At 38.5% G+C, this 18,450-nt stretch overlaps 1 protein-coding gene across 1 annotated transcript in view; it reads left to right on the top strand.

Annotated features, from left to right (window-relative positions):
* The window catches only part of LOC125483777 (striatin-3-like), a 26,672-nt gene extending 8,222 nt beyond the window's left edge, over window positions 1–18,450 (top strand). The window contains exon 2 of the mRNA XM_048600430.1: window positions 18,343–18,450. Within this exon, the coding sequence (XP_048456387.1) occupies window positions 18,343–18,450 (108 nt within the window). The remainder of the gene's footprint in view (window positions 1–18,342) is intronic.

Here is an 18,450-nt window from a genome sequence, read left to right as displayed (position 1 = left end):
TATGGCAATTCCAGTTCAGTTTCTTGTTAGTGATAATGCATAGGATGTCAACAGTGGGGTATTCAGAGACAGTGATGTCCATGTCGGGTGGTGATGTGGAGGTGCTGTTGTTGGACTGGAGTGGACAAAGTCAGAAATCACATGAAACCAGGTTATAGTCCAACAGGTTTATTTGAAAACACAAGCTTTTGGAGCCTCGGTCCTCCTTCAGGTGTTAGTTAGTTAGTGATAGTTAGATTCGTTTGTTGGAGGTGATTATTGCTTGATACTTGTATGGTATGAATATCGCTTGTTAGCCCAAGCCTGAGTATTATCCAGGACCTGCTGTATTTCTCATGGACTGTTTCCATATTTGAGGAGCCATGAATGATACTGAGTATTGTGTAATGAGATGATTGACCTCCAAAAACTGCAGGCATTTTTCTCTGTGCTAAGTATGTATCAAGCCAGCAGAGACTTTTCCGTTGATTCCCTTTGACTCTAGTTTTACTGGGGCTCCTTGATGTCATACTCTATCAAATCTGACTTTGATGTCAGGGACAGTTAGTCTCACCTCTTCTGGAGTTCAGCTTCTTTATCTGTGTTTGAACTAAAGGTATAAGGGGGTCATGAGCTAAATGACCCTGGGGGAACCCAAACCGAAAGTCAGTGAGTAGGTTTTATGACCTAATTGCTGCTCGATAGCATTGCTGATAATTGAGAGTGGACTTATAGGGCGATAATTCACTGGGCTGTATTCTGTGTAAAGGCATGCCTGGGCAATTTGCCTCATTGCCCAGTAAATACCAGTGTTGAAGCTGTTCAGGAACAGTTTGACCAAAGTTCAGACACTAGCCAAACTGAGTTGAAATGGGTGCAGTGAATGGATGTGTTCTTATCAGCAAAGAACCGAGCCCTGTGTATTAATGTATGTATCTTCCAGTGCATGCAAGTGCACCATATTGCAAACCTGATGGATACAATCCTAAATTGGCTGTTAATATAACTTTTTGTGCACTTGGGATTATCCAGTCAATATTGTTTTAATTGTGAAATCACATTGCTTTTTGACGCTATTACGAGTCTTCCAAGTGCAGGTTGGTTGGATATGGTTGGTAACTTGCTTGTTGTGAACAGCCAAATGGATATTGCAGAGAGGCTGACGTTTCGGGCCTAGACCCTTCATCAGAAAAGGGGGAGGGGAAGGGGGTTCTGAAATAAATAGGGAGAGAGTGGGAGGCGGATAGAAGAGGGATAGAGGAGAGGATAGGTGGAGAGGAAACAAGCAGGCCTGCTGTGTTCATCCAGCCCTGCACCTTGTTGTCTCGGATTCTCCAGCATCTTCAGTTCCTACTATCTCTGATTCAAATGGATATGCAGTTTGATCTGATCACCAGTCCTTGTGATGGTATAGCCTGCATACCTGGCATCCCACTGGCACTAAAATTCATATTCTGATTTTCTTCTGTTCCTTCCTGTCTCTACACCCTATGTTTTCCAACATTTTTGAGATATTATTTATGTCCTCCTTTATGAAGATAGAATCAAAAATGTATGTAATTGGTCTACTGTCTCTTTGTTCTCCCTTATAACTTTTCTCTTTCTGACTGCAGTGGACTTACATTTGTCTTTGCTAAACCTTTCCTCTTCATGTACCTATACGAGCTTTTACAGTCAGTTTGTATGCTCACTGCATGCTTGCCTCGTATTCTATCTTCCGCTCTTTAATCAATCTATTTTTCCTCCTCTGTTGAAATCTAAACTTGGATCATGCAACACCTGTAGAGTGTATAAGTGGTCCACAGCAGGAAATGTGGCCAGCAATAGTTAAGAATTCGGCTAGTCGCCTTTGTAGATCAGAGAGGGATAACAGTACGATAGAGCAAATTAACACAACACTAAAAAGAGAGCACAGGAAAGAAAAGAGGCATTTCAAGTGCCATTGCCCACAAAGAAAATTCACTGATAATGGAAAATGTCCTGTCTTCACTGGATCCTCTAATACATGGCCTGACCAGGCTTTGCATTTAGTAAACTGGTGCTGATTGTTTAGCAGATACTGTATTACTTCAGGCCTTGATTTAAAAAGTTTGTTCATAATATGCAATCAGCAGTACTGTTCTTGTCAGGCAATGTTGACCAGACTGGTTATAGATGGCAAATTTCCTTCCCTGATAGACATTAGTGAATCAGATGATATTTATAACAATTAGCATAGAATCAAGGAATCATACAGTATTGAATAAGTTGTCAGTGCGTTGATTCTGCCCTGACAAAAACTTGTAAATCTACACTAGTCCCACTTACCAACACTTAGCCCATAGCCTAGAATTTTAGGACATTTCAAGTGTTTATTCAAGTGCTTTTGTAAAGGTTGTGAGTTTTTCTGCCTCAATTATCTTTCCAGGCAGTGTATTCCTGATGTTAAAACATTTCTTAATTTCAGACTAATAACCATTTTCAAAAAACTCTTGAAAATTTTACAACCTTATGAAATAGGGACTGAAGTAGACCATTTGACTTGAGTCTACTCTGCCATTCAGTAAGATTGTGGTTGATCTTTTTTGTATTTTGAGTTCCATATTCACATCTACTCCTACTAACCTTAGAATCTTCCTTGATAAGGAAATCAGTCTACCTCTGCCTTCAAAATATCTAACTCCACATCCATTAGCTTCTAAGGCAGTATGTTTTAAAGTCGTATAACACTCTGAAAGGCAAAGATTTATTCCCTGAGCCTACCTAAGATTAGGAAGGTGTCTAAAATTTGAACAACAGGTGAAGCTGTCTGCTACTTTTCGGTGGAGAAAACCACTTGTGTTTGCTGCACAGGTTGCTGCCATCAAGCCATTGCTGCCATCAAGCCATGAAGACATTTTACAGATATGAATTTCAGTGCCCTGTGATGACCGGCAGATCATATCAAACAATCCTGTCGTTTGTCAATAACATTGATCGTTTGCAGCAGGCAACATGCCGATTGTAAGCACAAGCTGGAATACAAGCCTTAGAACATTATGTCCACTGATGAATGCAACTCTGCCTTTGGACATACATTATTAAATAATGTGGATTGTACTAAGGATTACACTGGAAACCAATTCAAGATTAATCCAACACATGGTGCTCTGTTTTGGGTATGCTAGAGAAATTCATACATGACGCCTTTCTGTTGCTTTAATGTAAAAGGTGCAATGATGACTACCAGTCCCTGCATTCCCATGGCAACATGCTGACCAATCAGGCTACCTGGCTGGCAGTGAACTGTTCCTGTTGCATCTCCATTGCCCAAACAATCAGCAGTCTTTTTGCATGCTTTATAAATTGGTGTCCTTTCAAGTCTGTTTCTTCTTTCCTAGTCCTGATACGCGGAAGATGAAAAGCTTCGACTTTGTCTCCCTTTAGCAATGTTTAAATCCTGTACTACAAGTAATTATTTAAGAGAAAAACTTGTGTTTAAGACAATTATGTACCATTCAGCAGAGTTGATGATTATATAAGGAAGAAACTCTCTCTGCATGGACTATGGAGAACAGAATAATAGTGTGAAGAAAGTGAATTTCTATATTTTGAACAGTTTTTTCGGAAATAAAATATTCTTGAACTAACTAGGGAAGAGGCTTCCAGTTTAGACTAGCTTTGTTAGCATTAGAACTGACTAAGGAGCCTGAATTAGTTGATAGCTGACAGTAATCATGATCCAAGATTTTAAATTTAGGTAAACTTAATCCAGGGACAGTGGGATTGGTGAGACAATAATTAACTACTATAAACTAAGGTACTATTAATGGATGACCTTATGATGAACAATGGAGATTTTAGTATTGCAAGACTTCCATATATCCCCAAAGAACAAGAACTGCACATGGGTAATGAAACAAAAATGGTGAAGTAGAGGAGTGAGAGATGATAGAAGATTAAAACAGACATTTTTGGAAAGCAGAGAAGAATAAAGATCCCATGGACTGGGGAAAGTGTGATGAACAGATAAGGGTATAAAAATAATAGCTACAAAGTGGGAATGTAAGAAACAGTTTGCGAGGGTTATCAAGATCAGCACTTTAGGACTTTAAATATATTAAGGGAAACAGGGTGACTTAAAAGCTCTAAGAACCTGTAATGACAGATTTGTGAGATATTGCAATTGAAAATAAAGGAATAGACTTATATTCGCTTGTCGCTGCACTTGTTTTGTCGCTCTTCAATGTAATCTGAGATAAATGAAAACTGAAACTAAATAGAGGGAGGTACTAACTGGATTTAAATATGTTAATATGTGGTATAGCAACTGACGAAGTTAAAGATGCCTAAATCACCAGGACACCATGCTTCCTACTATAAGATTTTAAAAGAACTGAAGAAATTGTTAGTCATGATCTTACAAGATTTTCTATTGCTGGAAGAATAAGGGCTGCAGATGTTTGGGAGCATCATCTCCTGCATGTTTCCCTCCATGCCATGCATCATCCTGATTTGGAATTATATCACGCTTCCTTCATTGTTGACGGCTGAAAATCTTGCAACTCTATTCCTGAACTGTGGGTACATGTATGCCACAAGGACCACACCAGTTTAAGAAGGCAACTCACTTCCACTTCCACCTTCTCAATTAGAAATGGATAATAAATGCTGGCCTAGTCAATGGTGCTCTCATCCCATGAACTAATTTTAAGGAACAGTATTATCCCTTTGAATTGGAAAGCATTCAATGATGCTAGTTTTAAGAAAGGTTGAAGAGAGAAACTAGGAATTTATGATCCTCTTAGCCTAAAGGCAGTTGTGTAAAGTCCATAGAATATGTTACAAAAGTGCAACTTTAAGTGAAACAACACTAAGTGAATTTCTTATTAAAACTATTATAAAAGCTATAGATAGGTTCTCTGGACCTTTTTTTCTTTAGAAATGAAATCTTAAAACATTATAACCTTTAATTTGAAATACTTCACTTTGACTTTATGTATTGGTGGATGAAATAACTCAAATTATTTTTAACATATAAAAGAAAGGTGGTAATTTTCTATCGACTCCCATTCTCTGTCAATTCTGTGTCATGAACCCCTTGTTTGCCGCACACTGCACTTCCTGCCTGCCCTTTTACTGCCACCTCTCTGGTTTCTCCTGTTCCCTACACACTCATTATTGGTCCTCCTGGGCTTGGGGTCTCTGCCACTTCTTACCCCTCACTCAGGTGGCTGATCTTCCAGGCTTGCAACCTTTTGGCCCCCAAAAGCACCCTCTGGCCTTGTGTCTTTTGCCACCCCCACACCCTCCCTTTTGCTGATCCTACTTCTCAAATTTCTGTTCTTTAACTTAGCTGCTCACCACACCCTCTACTCTTACTGCTGATCTCCTATTCCTCACTCACCGTGAGGGTTCAGGGGTGGGAGGCAGCAAATGAAAGAATCAGCTAGCAGGATGTTCAGCAACAGGAAGGATCAGTGAAAGAAAGGGTTAGTGAACAGCAGAGGCTGCACCAAACTCGTTCAGACTGTGTCTCTCAGCCCTAAGTCAAATCCGTTTACAAAGAAACTCGCAATCCTAAATGAGAATTCAGGCCCCAAACATTTGACTGACTTTAAGTTGGGTACTTGCTGTATTTGGGATAGAGTAACTGAGCATCTGAACAAATGTGAATTGATCAGGGAGAAATGGATTTGTAAAGGGTATGCTACATCAAAGTGAGTTGAATTTTTTTCAGGAGGTGACTAATTTGGTAGATAAGGAAGTATCTGGATGTTAGTTGTATGGATTTCTAGAGGCACTTGACACTTCCACATAACACTTGCACATAAGGATAATAAAAATAAGAGTTCATGGAATTGGAATTAACTTATCTGTTAGAGTAGTGAATTGCTTAGGAAGTCAGAAGATTTGAAGTAAGAATAATGGACGCAAATTAACAGTATATGATTAATGGTGTTTGCCAATGATTAACCTGTGTCTTGGGCTCTTGGATTTTCAATTATAAGAACATTAACAATATGTGCAGTGTTAACTCATTTTGTCTTTCAGGTCTGCTTTCTTTTCTCATGAGCACCTACTTAAGCTATGCTTTTCTACATGTCCAGATTCTCTTAAACAAAAATCTTCATCTATGATTTGAGTATTCTATATGAATGTGCATCCACAATTTGCTGGGATGGAGAATTCCAAATATTTACGTTGTTTTGTAGAAATTTTACAAGCCTTTGAGATGCAGAGAAATTTCTTCAGACCTACATGTCCTGAGACTGGGATTCCTTGTTCCAGATTTTGCCAGCCAAGGGAAACATTCTTCTAGTATCTACCCTGTCAATCCCATTTGGAGCAGGAACCAGTCAGGTGAACCTTCATGGCCTCCCACTAAAGCAAGTATATTCATCGAAAGATACAAAATTTAATACTCCAAGTATGGTCTCATCAAGACCCAAAACGATGGCAGTACAACTTCAACTGCATTTGTAATAAAAGGCTAACATGTCATTTGTTTGCCTAATTGCTTGTGATACATGTATATTAATGTTCTGTGGTTCATCTAAAGGAACTCAAAATTATTCTGAATACAAGTATTTCAAAGTCTCTTCGTATTTTTAAAAACAAATCCACTTTGTCCCTAGCAAGTGGCTAAGCTTCTGTTCCTCTATATTGTATGCCACCTGCCATGATCTTGCCCCCTTAGCCAACCTGTATAAATGTTTTTCAATAGATGCTTAATCACATTATGATATCCTAAGTGCACTGTGTTTCTTGTATCATTGGATATTGGCATCACTGACAGGGTGTTTATTTAATATCCATTCCTATTGTCCTAGAAAAGGTGGGTGCATCTTGAATAACTGTGGTCTCATTTGGTAAAGTTACAAGCCCTTCTCAACAACTTGATGCCCAGAAAACTTTCCATGAACTAATCAGCTTGCATGCATTCTAATTGCTGTCTATAGTTTGCATCTTTTAAAGTGTGTCCTGGAACAGCTCTGTATCCTGGTTTCCTCCAGATCATAACTTCAATTTTTCTTTTAAAGCACCTGTGACTTCACCTTGTGGAGAATCCCCTTATGTTGATTCCATTTTATAATGGTTCTTTGATGTTGTACTTGATATCATGGGCATTCAAACTCACCTGTTGAATTCAGATTTTATTGTGTTTGTGCCAAGGCTACAATGGGGTCATAAGTCCAGTAGTTTTGGTGGAACCCAAACTAAGCTTTGATAAGCATGTTATTGCCAAGTAAGTTATTTTTGCTGGAGCTTTTGATAGCTTTTTCATCACTTAACTGATGACTTGGAGAAGTAGGGCAGTTATTTGCTGGATTTGGCCTGTCTCTTTTTTTTAAGATTGGACACACCTGTGTAATCTTTATTTGTTGCGCAGAGACCAGTGTTGTAGCTGTACTGGATCAGAGAACTCCTCTATATAGATGATACTATCCTAACCACTCAAAGAGGAACTTATCCACGCAGACTTATGGATTGTCTTCTCCATGCCTGTGAAGTATACCCTCCGTCTGTGTCAAGAAATTGTGGTCATTGGACAGCTGTCACGTCTCTGCCTTGATTTCATTAAATAATACCCTGCTGGCAAGAAATTTTTGCGACCATGGGTGATAGACAATTTATCTCTTGATGCATAACATATATATAAAGAAAAGCAACTATTATGACTGCTTCATGCAATTTTCATGATTCATGCAGAATCAAACTAGCTGTTTGAATCAGAGTGTGGTTTAGGAGAAGTGTGTTGTTCTAAGCGCCTTGAATGAAACATGGATGACTCATAGCTATCAAGAAAGGAAGCTTAATAGCTTTCAACTTCATTGTTTCTGGAAGGTTCTAGACATCTCATGGAAGGAAACAATCTCAAATGCAGCCTCTCAAAGGTGAAGCTCCCAAGTATGTCAGCACTCATTAACCAGTGTTGACTTTGCTGGCTCAGTTGTAGTGACCAAATGGAGAGCAGTTGCATATCTAAGGATTTTATGTATGGCAAGGTAACAGGAATCGGATAACTAGTTGGATGCACAAGGCTCGACTTCAAGTATGTTTGCAAATATGATGTTGGGCCCTAAACATTTGATTCTTGCACTAAGGAGACACCAGCTGATGACGCAGAAAAGTCTGGGCATTCACTGTTAGTGTGTGCTACCATGATAATCAACAGCAACACCTAGTAGTCACTCTAATTACAGCAGATGCGGTAGAAACTTTCCCTCAAGTTTGGTCACTTTAGCCATAAACAAAAAATGCACCATATATGTGCTGTATATACACCATTTTATGCTGGAAAGGGAGATGAAATAATGCTGACCAGCTTGACTGGAACAACTTGGCGAGGGGCATGGTTGGTTCTCGATCACAAGTCTTCAGTACTATAGGTGGGATGTTGTTAGGACAATGGCCTTTGCTGTATCGCTGTATCAGTGTATCCAACTATTTTTTGGTATCATGTGAAGTAAATCAAATTACTGAATAAAATTGCACCCACTTCAGCTTCCTATTGTGCACTGGTGTACCAAATGGGAATATTTGTGGAACTGCTTTCACTGTTAATTTTAATCCTCTACCAGCATTCACGTTTGGATGTAGCAGGGCTGATTTATTCGATTTGGGATTGTTTTGTTCAGTCTGTTGTGTGTTGCTTCTATCCATTTGTGTAAATATACCTGGAGCTGCTCCTGGCATGTTGTCGCATACTAATTAAACTAATTTTATTTTAGTTCTATGGTGCAGTATTGATAGGCAAGAATGTATTTTGACATAAAGTTATAGAATGTGGTGAAATACAGTTCTGGTGCTGATGTTAGCTCACAATGCCTGGTTTTGATTTATTTAATTTCTTTTAAAACTATCCTATTTAGCGCACAGATTACATTTTTCTGTAAACTGAATTCGGGTTTACTGGCGTGTAGGTTCTTTCCTTTCTCCCTCTGTCCTATATGTATAAATGATTTGGATGAACGTATACAAAGCCAGATATCCATGTTTGATTTTGCCTCTAATTTAGGTGATGCAGGAAGCAGTACATATGGGAGCAGAAATTTGGAAAAGGGCTTTGATATAGTGAGTGTACAGCATTGGGACAGTTGGAGTTAAATATGGGAAATAAGGCCATTTGCTTAAGACCTTAAGGCAGATTGGATGAAAAACTAGGAACTGTAGATGGAGAGAGATTTATGGATCATAATGCTAAAATTTACAAAAGCTGTACAAAATTTACAAGAAGTAATTAAAAAAGCAAATGGAACGTTGGCTTTGATTTCATGAGCTGGAGCACAAGACGGTGAAAGTTAGATTACAGCTGTACAGAGCTCCCATTTGAACCCATTTCTCCTTGATCAGTCTATTGAGACCGAGAATGACTTTGTTCGACTGTGGAGTTTTGGGTCTTGTGGTGACTAAACAGTTCAGTTTTGGATTTGCACATCCTGCTAGAAACGGGGAAGGTGGTGGTTGAAGAAGAAGGTGGGTGATATGCTCGCTGTTTGTGCTTGGCCACCAGTTAGCGTATTGGATATGCTTGAGATGGCTGGCACCCTCACAGGCCGTGATAATCTAAATCAGTGATGGAACAGGCTTGAGGGGCTGAATCTCTCACTCCAGTTTCTATGGATGGATCAGGTCCTTATTGAGACTTTGGACCAAGCATTACTTAAATGCTTATTTTAAGCTTTATATTGATTTATTTGAAGACTGGCCATACAAAACCATCCTCGCATATGACCCAAGCTGGTAATGAAAACGGCAACAAAAGAAAAGTTGTAGTGAATCATTATGTCACATTTCATTCTATAAGTTGATAACGATATTGAACAAAAGCATTAGAAGAGCTACAGAATTGCAGCACGTTTATGTTTCAGTTTTGTAAATGTTTGCACCCTGACTAAAGGCAGTGTCTGCCTTTTTTGTCTGCTTTTGCAAGGGCAGTAACGTTAGAAACTTTTGTTTTGATCGTATTTTGCTGTGTTACATACTAGTACTTTACTTCACCCTTTATACCAACAATAACTTATTTATAAGTAAAATTTCCAATATGTCCACCAGAAAAATAAACAGTGGATAGGTTACGATCTGATAAAGCTCCTGAATGCAAATTTTCCAGGGAACCTTTGAGGCATTAATGCATCTCTATCTTGGCAACTTAACTATTTTTATGATGACATATCGTAATCATTTAAATTAAAACACTAGGCTAAGGATGTGTGTTTAAAAAGTGTTTGATTGAAGCTTTTCAACGTACTTGCTTTATCCGCTCCATCTATTCTGGAGTGTTCAAAGAGCCAAGTTTTGAAATTAGCCCTCCTGCATTGTTTATAAATACAGAGTATGTATGTTTTCATTTAGCTGATGGTGTAAATGTAGAGAATGATTTCAGACTATAGAGGAGATGTAGCGTTTGGAAAGCAGATGCATTAAATCAGCTGTTGTATTTCATCTTTCCCTCCTGACAGATTAGTTTTCCATTGGAATGACTTGTAAGTATTATCTTTCTTTGCCTGATAATTATAGGTCCAGTTAGAAAGCTAACAACAAATATGATATCAGGGAAAAGAACAAGAGTTAGAATAAAACTGAGAACAGAACATTGCCAGCAAGTACCAATGCTTCACTGCAAGGCAGAAATTTAGAGCTGGTATGCAATTAAAGCAAATAGATTAATCTCTTATTTGAAAATATCTGTTACTATTGTTTTTAATTGTATATTTAATGTAATTACCATATCAAATTCAAGTTGTTTTGATAAGAAGCTATTGTCTCAATCATTGTTGATTACTTTTTAAGAGGTAACTACTTATGCAGGATTGTATAGCAAAACTCACACTGAATTGTTCATTGTGATATAAAAAATTAAAGCTTCAGTCATCCTGTCTGAAAGTGCAATTTAGCAAGAGAAATTGTTTGTTTGGCTTTACATAGCTACACACAAAACAAGTACATCACGGTCTACAAGTCTGAAAAGAACCTCAGTTGTCTTTACTGTTGCAATTTAGCCAGCTGGTTAGACATAAGTTTCTAGTACCTTTTAGGTGCTAATGCTCCTTGTATATTTATAATCTGATTGAAAATGAGGAAACCAGTTTAGCACTTTTTGCTAGTGTTGCTGAATAATTATGTACTGGCTTTACCAAACTTCCTTTGGCATTCCAGAGGACACATTTCTGTGTTGGTAACTGTGTGTGCCATTTAACAATCCAAAAAAGTGTTGGTTGACTTCCTTCCTTCATATCGGTTGTATCAATCAAATACAGGCAGCCCCGATTTCTGAGTGTCTGACTTGAGACCGCTTGTACTCACTGCAATAGGACGTGTAATTTTAAATATCCAACATGCAAAATTACCTGTACTTATGAACAGCTGTTTTATATTATTCTACATTGTGTTCCGACTTGCATACAAATTGACTTGTGAACGGAACCTGTGGACTGCCTGCACTGCAAATGCCCGAGTCCAGTTTCTGTAGTTTATACACTAGGCTGCTGACTTTGTGCAACACCTGGCAACAGTCAGGTCAGAACTAACTTCCACAATATGGATTTTTGAAGGTACTTCGAAGTCTTAAACCTTGGGCCCAAAACTTGGAGCCTTGTAGAATTGGAGCTTTCTTTTTAATTTACTAAAGTCTGGAATGCTTAAACCTAACAACGTACATTGGATCATCTGATGAGAATTGCATCATGTCATTTTTTCGTTTGAAAGTAAAATGAGCAGATTCACCTTTTCCACCCCCCACCCCTCCAAACTTTTTTACATACCTACTAGACTTCCAGCTTTTGGAAGTTGTCCAATTCAGCAGTTTGTGCTTGTGAAGAGCTAGTGTGGCCATGATAGCAGATCTAGTTGAGTTATTGCTAAACCATCTGTAGTGTGGAACTCAAGCATATTGTGCAAGAGGTGTTTGTTTATCTTCTTTTGCAGCTTGTTTGCTTCCTGCACTGTTAGCTGAACAGTTTTTGAATTAACCCAACTTTTTGATACCTTGTCTGTAACTTTCCAATGGCAGCATCATTAAGTGTGATTGGTATGTATAGAATGCTTGCATTTGAAAGGGAAATAAAAATTGCTGCTATAATTGTGGAAGAAGACTGTTTTGTGATATAGTTTTTTTTTACTCTTGCTTTGGCTATCCTACTTCCAACGTCCAAGCCCTTGAACCAGCAGAGCCTGTCTCTGTTCTACTGTTAATGAAAAATTCTGTAACTTTTCCGGCATCATCAATCATGTGTGCAGTAATTGCAAGGTAGCTGGATCACAGTTTCCATACCTACTGAAATTGATTTCACTATAGCAGGCAAGATGCTAGAAATATTCAGATATGACATTTAAGATCTCTATTGGACTTAACACACAAAATCGTGTCTTTGCACAGATGCTGTCATACCTATGTGTTTAAGCTATGCCTTTCAAGTATTGTGTTGCAAATGCCTGCTTTGTGTCTTAGAATATAACTTCTAGGAATCAAAGTTTTACCTGTAGATAAATAGAAGCACCTGGTTAAGAAACTGATAAAATCAATGTTGATGTAAATAAAAATATAATTATAAAAAGAGAGAGATAGTAGGAACTGCAGATGTTGGAGAACTGGAGATAACAAGGTGTAGAGCTGGATGAACACAGGCCAAGCAGCATCAGAGGAGCAGGAAAGCTGACGTTTCGGGCCTAGACCCTTCTTCAGAAAAAGCCTGGATTTGTTATTATGGTGCAAGAGAAGGCCATTTGGCCCATTGTTTGTGCGCTTGCTCTGTTATCCAGTCCAGCTTAAACATCCAGTGTCAGTTATCTGCCTTTTCCCTTTTTAACTGCACACCATTACCATCCAAAAAACAATCCAATCACCTCTTGGATTCCTTAATTGAAACTGCCTCCACCACATTTCCAGGCAGTACATTCCATATCCGAACAATTCACTGAGAAAATCTTTTTCTCACTTCACCCTTGTTTAGTTCATACATCATTTTAATTCTATGCCCTCTTGATCTTGTTTCTTTTACAAGCATTAACTGCTTCACCCTCTGTACTCTGTCCAGCTTGCTCATGACTTTGATAGGATCTCCTCCTCAGCCTTCTCTCCAAGGAGAACAGTCCCATCTTCTTCAATATGTCCTCATAGCTCAAGTTTCTCAGATCTGGAGCCATTGAAGTAAATCACTTCTATGCTCTCTTCAGTGCATTTCTATTTTTCCTATAATGTGGCCAGAACTGTACACAGTACTTCAGCTGAGGTTTAACAAGTGTCCCGTACAAATTCAACATCCACTCCTTGCTCTGGTACTCTATGCTCCTATTAATAAAACTGAGAACTGTATTATTGTAACTGTATTTACTGCTGTCTCCACTTGTTCCATAGATCATCTTCAATGATTTATCTGTGCACATATACAACCAGGTCCCTCTGCTCCTGTACTCCCTTTAGAATCGTACCTCCTATTTTACTTTGCCTTTCAGTGTTCTTCCAACCAAAGTGCATTGCCTCACTTTTCTTTGAACTGAACCTTAACTGCCACTTATCCGCTCACTCCACTAACTTATCCGTGTCCTTTTGAAGTTCAGCACAATCCTTCTCGCAGTTTACAATTCTTCCAGGTTTAGTGTCATCTGCAAACTTGGAAATTGTACCTTGCACATCAAGATACAGATCACTAATATATATCAGGAAAAGCAAGGGTCCCAATACTGACCATTGAGGAAACTCCACTACAAACCTTCCTCCAGCCTGAAAAGTATCCATTGATCATTGTTCTCTTTTTCTATGACTGAGCCAATTTTGTATTCATGTTACCAATGTCCCTTTTTTTGCCATTACCTGCAATTTTCCTCACAGGCCTGTTGTGAGGCATTGTATTAAATATTTTCTGGAAATTCAGATAAACCACAAGTGTTAGCTTTCCAAAAAAAATTCAGCAACTTAATTAAACATGATTTTGCCTTTAGAAATCCATGCTGACACTTACTTCTTTCTACGTGACTACTGATTCTATTCCAAATAATTGTTTCCACGTTTCAGAAGTTTTCCACAATGGATGTTAAACTAGCTGGTTGTAATTGCTGGGATTAGTCACCTTTGAGTAAAATGGTAATGTTGGCCATTCTCCAATTTCTTGGCACCTCCCTGGAGTCCAAGGAAGACAGAAGTGTTATGGCCAGTACTATCTCAATTTCTACCCTCACTACAGTCAAAACTTAAAAGGTGACCTACATTTGTCTTGTAAATCAGAGCTGATGTAGAAAATACTTGGATGATGAATAATCCAACCCTAAGATTATAATGAAATATGGAGTGAGGGCAATCACACATAACGTTAGCAATACAAATTACTCGGGTTGCAGAATCAAAGAGTTGTGTTGAAAGTAAAATAATTTGTTTGCATATCTGTTTGAACCATTGCAAAGCATGCCAAATTGCAATAGAGAAAGTGATTTGGGGTGGATCTTGAGTAAAACATTCTTTTGGTTTAAGTTACATGTGTGTTTTCTGACAGAAGCAGCCAATTCAATTTGGGTTCAGTGAGGAAAAAGCAGCTGGATGTTTTTACTCTAACTTCTGGTTAACTGAAAAATGTAGTATTTTCATGGTCTTTTGGCAAGAAATTCTGAAAATTTGGGTGGTCTGGCAGTAACTGTGGAGAGAAATAGAGTTAACATTTCAGATTGATGACTCTTCAGGACATAATTTTACGAAGAAATGTTAACTCTGTTTCTGTCTCCACATATGCTGCCTGACCTGAGTGATTCCTGCACTTTGTTGTTTTTTTTCCTGACTTTTAGGTAATGTAGTATTTTGCTATTATATATCTGAGGTACTGTGGCACCCACCTGGTATGCAAAACTGTGGTTTACATTATATTCAGTGTTTCTTGTGCTTGGCAATAGAACTACTGGAGTACCCTTGTCAAATATTCTGTGAGCATTGAGATATCAAGGCCTTAAATTTTTTTAGTTTATTTACAATTTTCCTTCCTTTGTTCTGTTTTCAGTAAATTTCAGTTTATCTAAAACATTGCTTAATATTCAGTCCCCTGCACTGATCCTCCAATGCCCCAGCTCACTTACATAGGTTCCTGGTTCTTCTACATCTCAAATTTTTAAAATTTGTATCCTCTTGTTTAAATTCAAAATCTGCTGTCACTCTTTTTGATTCGTAACCTGCTCATGACTACTGACCCAACTCTAAATCTGTACTCCTCAGGCCTTTCACCCTACTATTAGCACAAGCAGCCTCAGCTGCCTAGACTTTACTTTCTGGAATTGATCCTTAATTTCTCCCTATTTCTCCTCCTCCCTCTGTCCCTTTGAACAGTCCCCACACAAACCATCCCTTTGTGTGTTTTTGGGTTTTCTCCACTTTATTATAAGTTTGGATTTTTTTTAATATTGTTTCAACTCTTGCTAGAATCAAAGTCCTTTTTACCTTGTATCATTTGGTATAAAGTAAACTCATGGGTAATGCAGCACAAAAATTGGCCTTTCAACCAAACCAGTTCATGCCTGTGTGTGTACTGTACTTGAGCATCCTCTTATCTCTTGCTCATTTAAATGCTTTGGAATGGCCTACTTCTGTTCCTAAAGTTCATAAATACCTAAATGGCATTTTTGATGACTATCTTGTATTAATGCCCTCTAGTTATGCTGTTGCCCACAAACAAGTCTCAGTCCATGATATTATGGGTATTGATCAAATAAATTAGTGGGAGGAGAAATCTTGCCCTTTTGCAGATCTGTTTTTAATAATTTCCCGTCTAAATAGGATATAACGGACCACATTATGATCAATGAAAGGCTGGCCGCACAGGTTTACTACTGGGACCGCAGAGATGTGTCTGTGTCCAACTTGTTTACTTCTAGCTTTCATCTCAGGAAAGCACTTCAGTCATTGATTAATGGCTCTTTCTACTGATCAGTCCTTGTCTTCTGATTTATGGGAGTGGGTCTTTGGATTTGTTGCTTTCCCAAGAAATTCTCACAGTCAATTCAGGTTTAAATTATAATGCAGAATGGGGATTCCTCTAATTTGGGGTGAAATTCTTTGACAGAAAATTCTGGAGAGCACATTGAATGCATCCAAAGGGCCCATTGAGGGGGAAAATGTGTTTGTTTACTAATTCTGCAACTCCCTTTTTCCAAACTTTGATCATCTTGTTAAAGTAAGCAGTTTGATAATCCTGCACCTGAGCCATTCTTCCACGTTGGAATTTTGCTCCTGATTCCTTAAATTCCCAATACTGATAAGTTCCATTTGTGTGAGGTTGTCCAGCTTCACAAAACAAAAAGCAGACAACTACAGATTTGCAATCTGGGTTTGGGAGGAGAGAGGAGGGACGTCTGAATGCTTGTGACACCAACATGTTTGACCTCATGCCATGAAATTTCATGGAGTTCGAAGTCAATGTGAAGTACTCCTGGGCAACTCCCGTGTGACAGTATACCAGCTACCACCTCTGCTGTATCTGTTTTGCCCCTGGAACTGGACATGCCTGAGGGTGATAGTGGTGTTTGGGACATCATCATATTCTCAATTGTACCTTACAGACAGTGATCCAATATTGGAATTATCCCCTAGATGGTCATTTTCTGTTTCTCTATGAGAAATTCCACTTGCGATGAGTCCATGCCTCCTGTCCGCTGCTCTCTGGATTTAAATATTCTGGCAGAACATTGAGACACCTGAGATACCTTCCTGTGGGATCACAACCTGGAAACATTTGCAATGTTTGATTTTCTAAAAATAAACTTGAGTAATGAGTAAACCACGCAGGTAGCGTTGCTTTGAGAATACCTTTCCCCGTTGGAATCATTCTAAATAAATATGCAATCGATAAAGGGTTTATTGTTACTGAAAATAACATGCTGGCGATCACAGAGGGTCAGACAGCATCCACGGAGAGACAGCAAACTAACGTTTTGTGTATAGGTGACTCTTCACTAGGGCTGAAGTGAAGTGTGGAGGGGGCAGCATTTATGCTATAGTTAACACCAAAAAAGTGCAGATTTCAACATCTGCAGTAATTTGTTCCTACAAGGGTTTATTGCTACTTGGGTCAGAAGTGGAACAGAGAATTAGGTTTGAAAGCTTTAATTGGGGTCTTTCAGTTTTTGTGTCTGTTGTTTGCCATATAAAACTACATTCCTAGTGTTTTGCTCAGATAGCTAATAATGTAGTACTGTTAAATTGAATTCTTCACATTTTTAGTAAATGATTTCTGTTGCCATTCTATGAAATATCAAACTAGTTGTGTGGATTTGATGTCAGAAGATTGATCAGAAAGCTTTGAAAAGAGCAATATGATTGGCCTGGACTTAGCTTGGGTAGTCTACCAACAAAGTTTCACTGGACTCCAGTTTGCTCCTTTTGCTGCTCAACGATCTTAGGATGCATGTGTTTACATTTCCTGCCATCTGTGTGTCAGCTGTGGTGGGGATCAATTTTAAAAAAGCTTCCAGTGCCAAAGAGAGAAGTGTCCTTTGAATAATCAGAAATGACGACTTGTTAATGGTTTTGAGAGAAACAGTAAGAGAGGAAAGATTTAAAAGACCTGAGGGGCAACTTTTTCATGCAAAGAGTGGCGTGTGTATGGAATGAGCTGCCAGAGGAAATGGTGGAGACTGGCACAATTAGAATATTTAAAAGACATCCAAATGGGTATATGAATAGGAAGCGTTTAGAGGGATATTGGCCAAATGCTGGCAGATGGGACTAGATTAATTTAGGATATCTCGTCGGCATGAACAAGTTGGACCATGCTGTATAACTCTGACTCTATATTGTATTGAATTTGTGATGATCATGCTGAGGCTGTCTCTGCTTGCCATTATTAATACATAAAACTGACAGAAACCTCTGGTATCTGCACACACTTGAGTGCAGAATTCACAATTTAATGAGAGTGAGATGCAGTTTCACCATATAGTTGCTGTTGTGTTCTTCACAGAATAATTGAAATTCACTGATTTTTCTTTTGTGAACTTTAGATTGCACTCTATTCCTGAATTGAAGTTGAAAGTGCTCTTGCTGTACCAAAAGTTACTGAGTTTCAACAAAGTGCTCAGCTGTAAATAGCTGAACAGCCTCTCTGAGCATGGAAGACTAACTTTACAAGTGTGGACTCCAATTGATTAAGCAGAACGTGCAAGGTTGCAGATTTTTAGTTACACTGAGTTTTTTTTTGGACCTTTTTTCTGTGTCCCCCATAGCCCCATTTGGTTTGATGTTCACTTTCTGTTCAATGATATATAGTTGCTGACCTGAGGGTATAGAGCCTTTTCCTTGCAAGCGCAGATGATGTTTCATGAGTACCAGCATTGTGTAGTCATTTTCTTCTTTATTTTTGAGGTTTTAAGAAAAACTTTGCAATCATATTAAGGTACTGATCTACTGATTTTTTTTTTCTCAAACAGGCTCGGATAGCATTTTTACAAGGAGAAAGGAAAGGTCAGGAAAACTTAAAGAAGGACCTAGTGAGAAGAATAAAAATGTTAGAATATGCTTTAAAACAAGAACGGTGA

The sequence above is a fragment of the Rhincodon typus genome, chromosome 8 (assembly GCF_021869965.1).
Source record: "Rhincodon typus isolate 14 chromosome 8, sRhiTyp1.1, whole genome shotgun sequence".
NCBI lineage: Eukaryota > Metazoa > Chordata > Chondrichthyes > Orectolobiformes > Rhincodontidae > Rhincodon > Rhincodon typus.
Note: the sequence above shows the minus strand (reverse complement) of the source record. Positions and strands in the feature narration are given on the sequence as shown.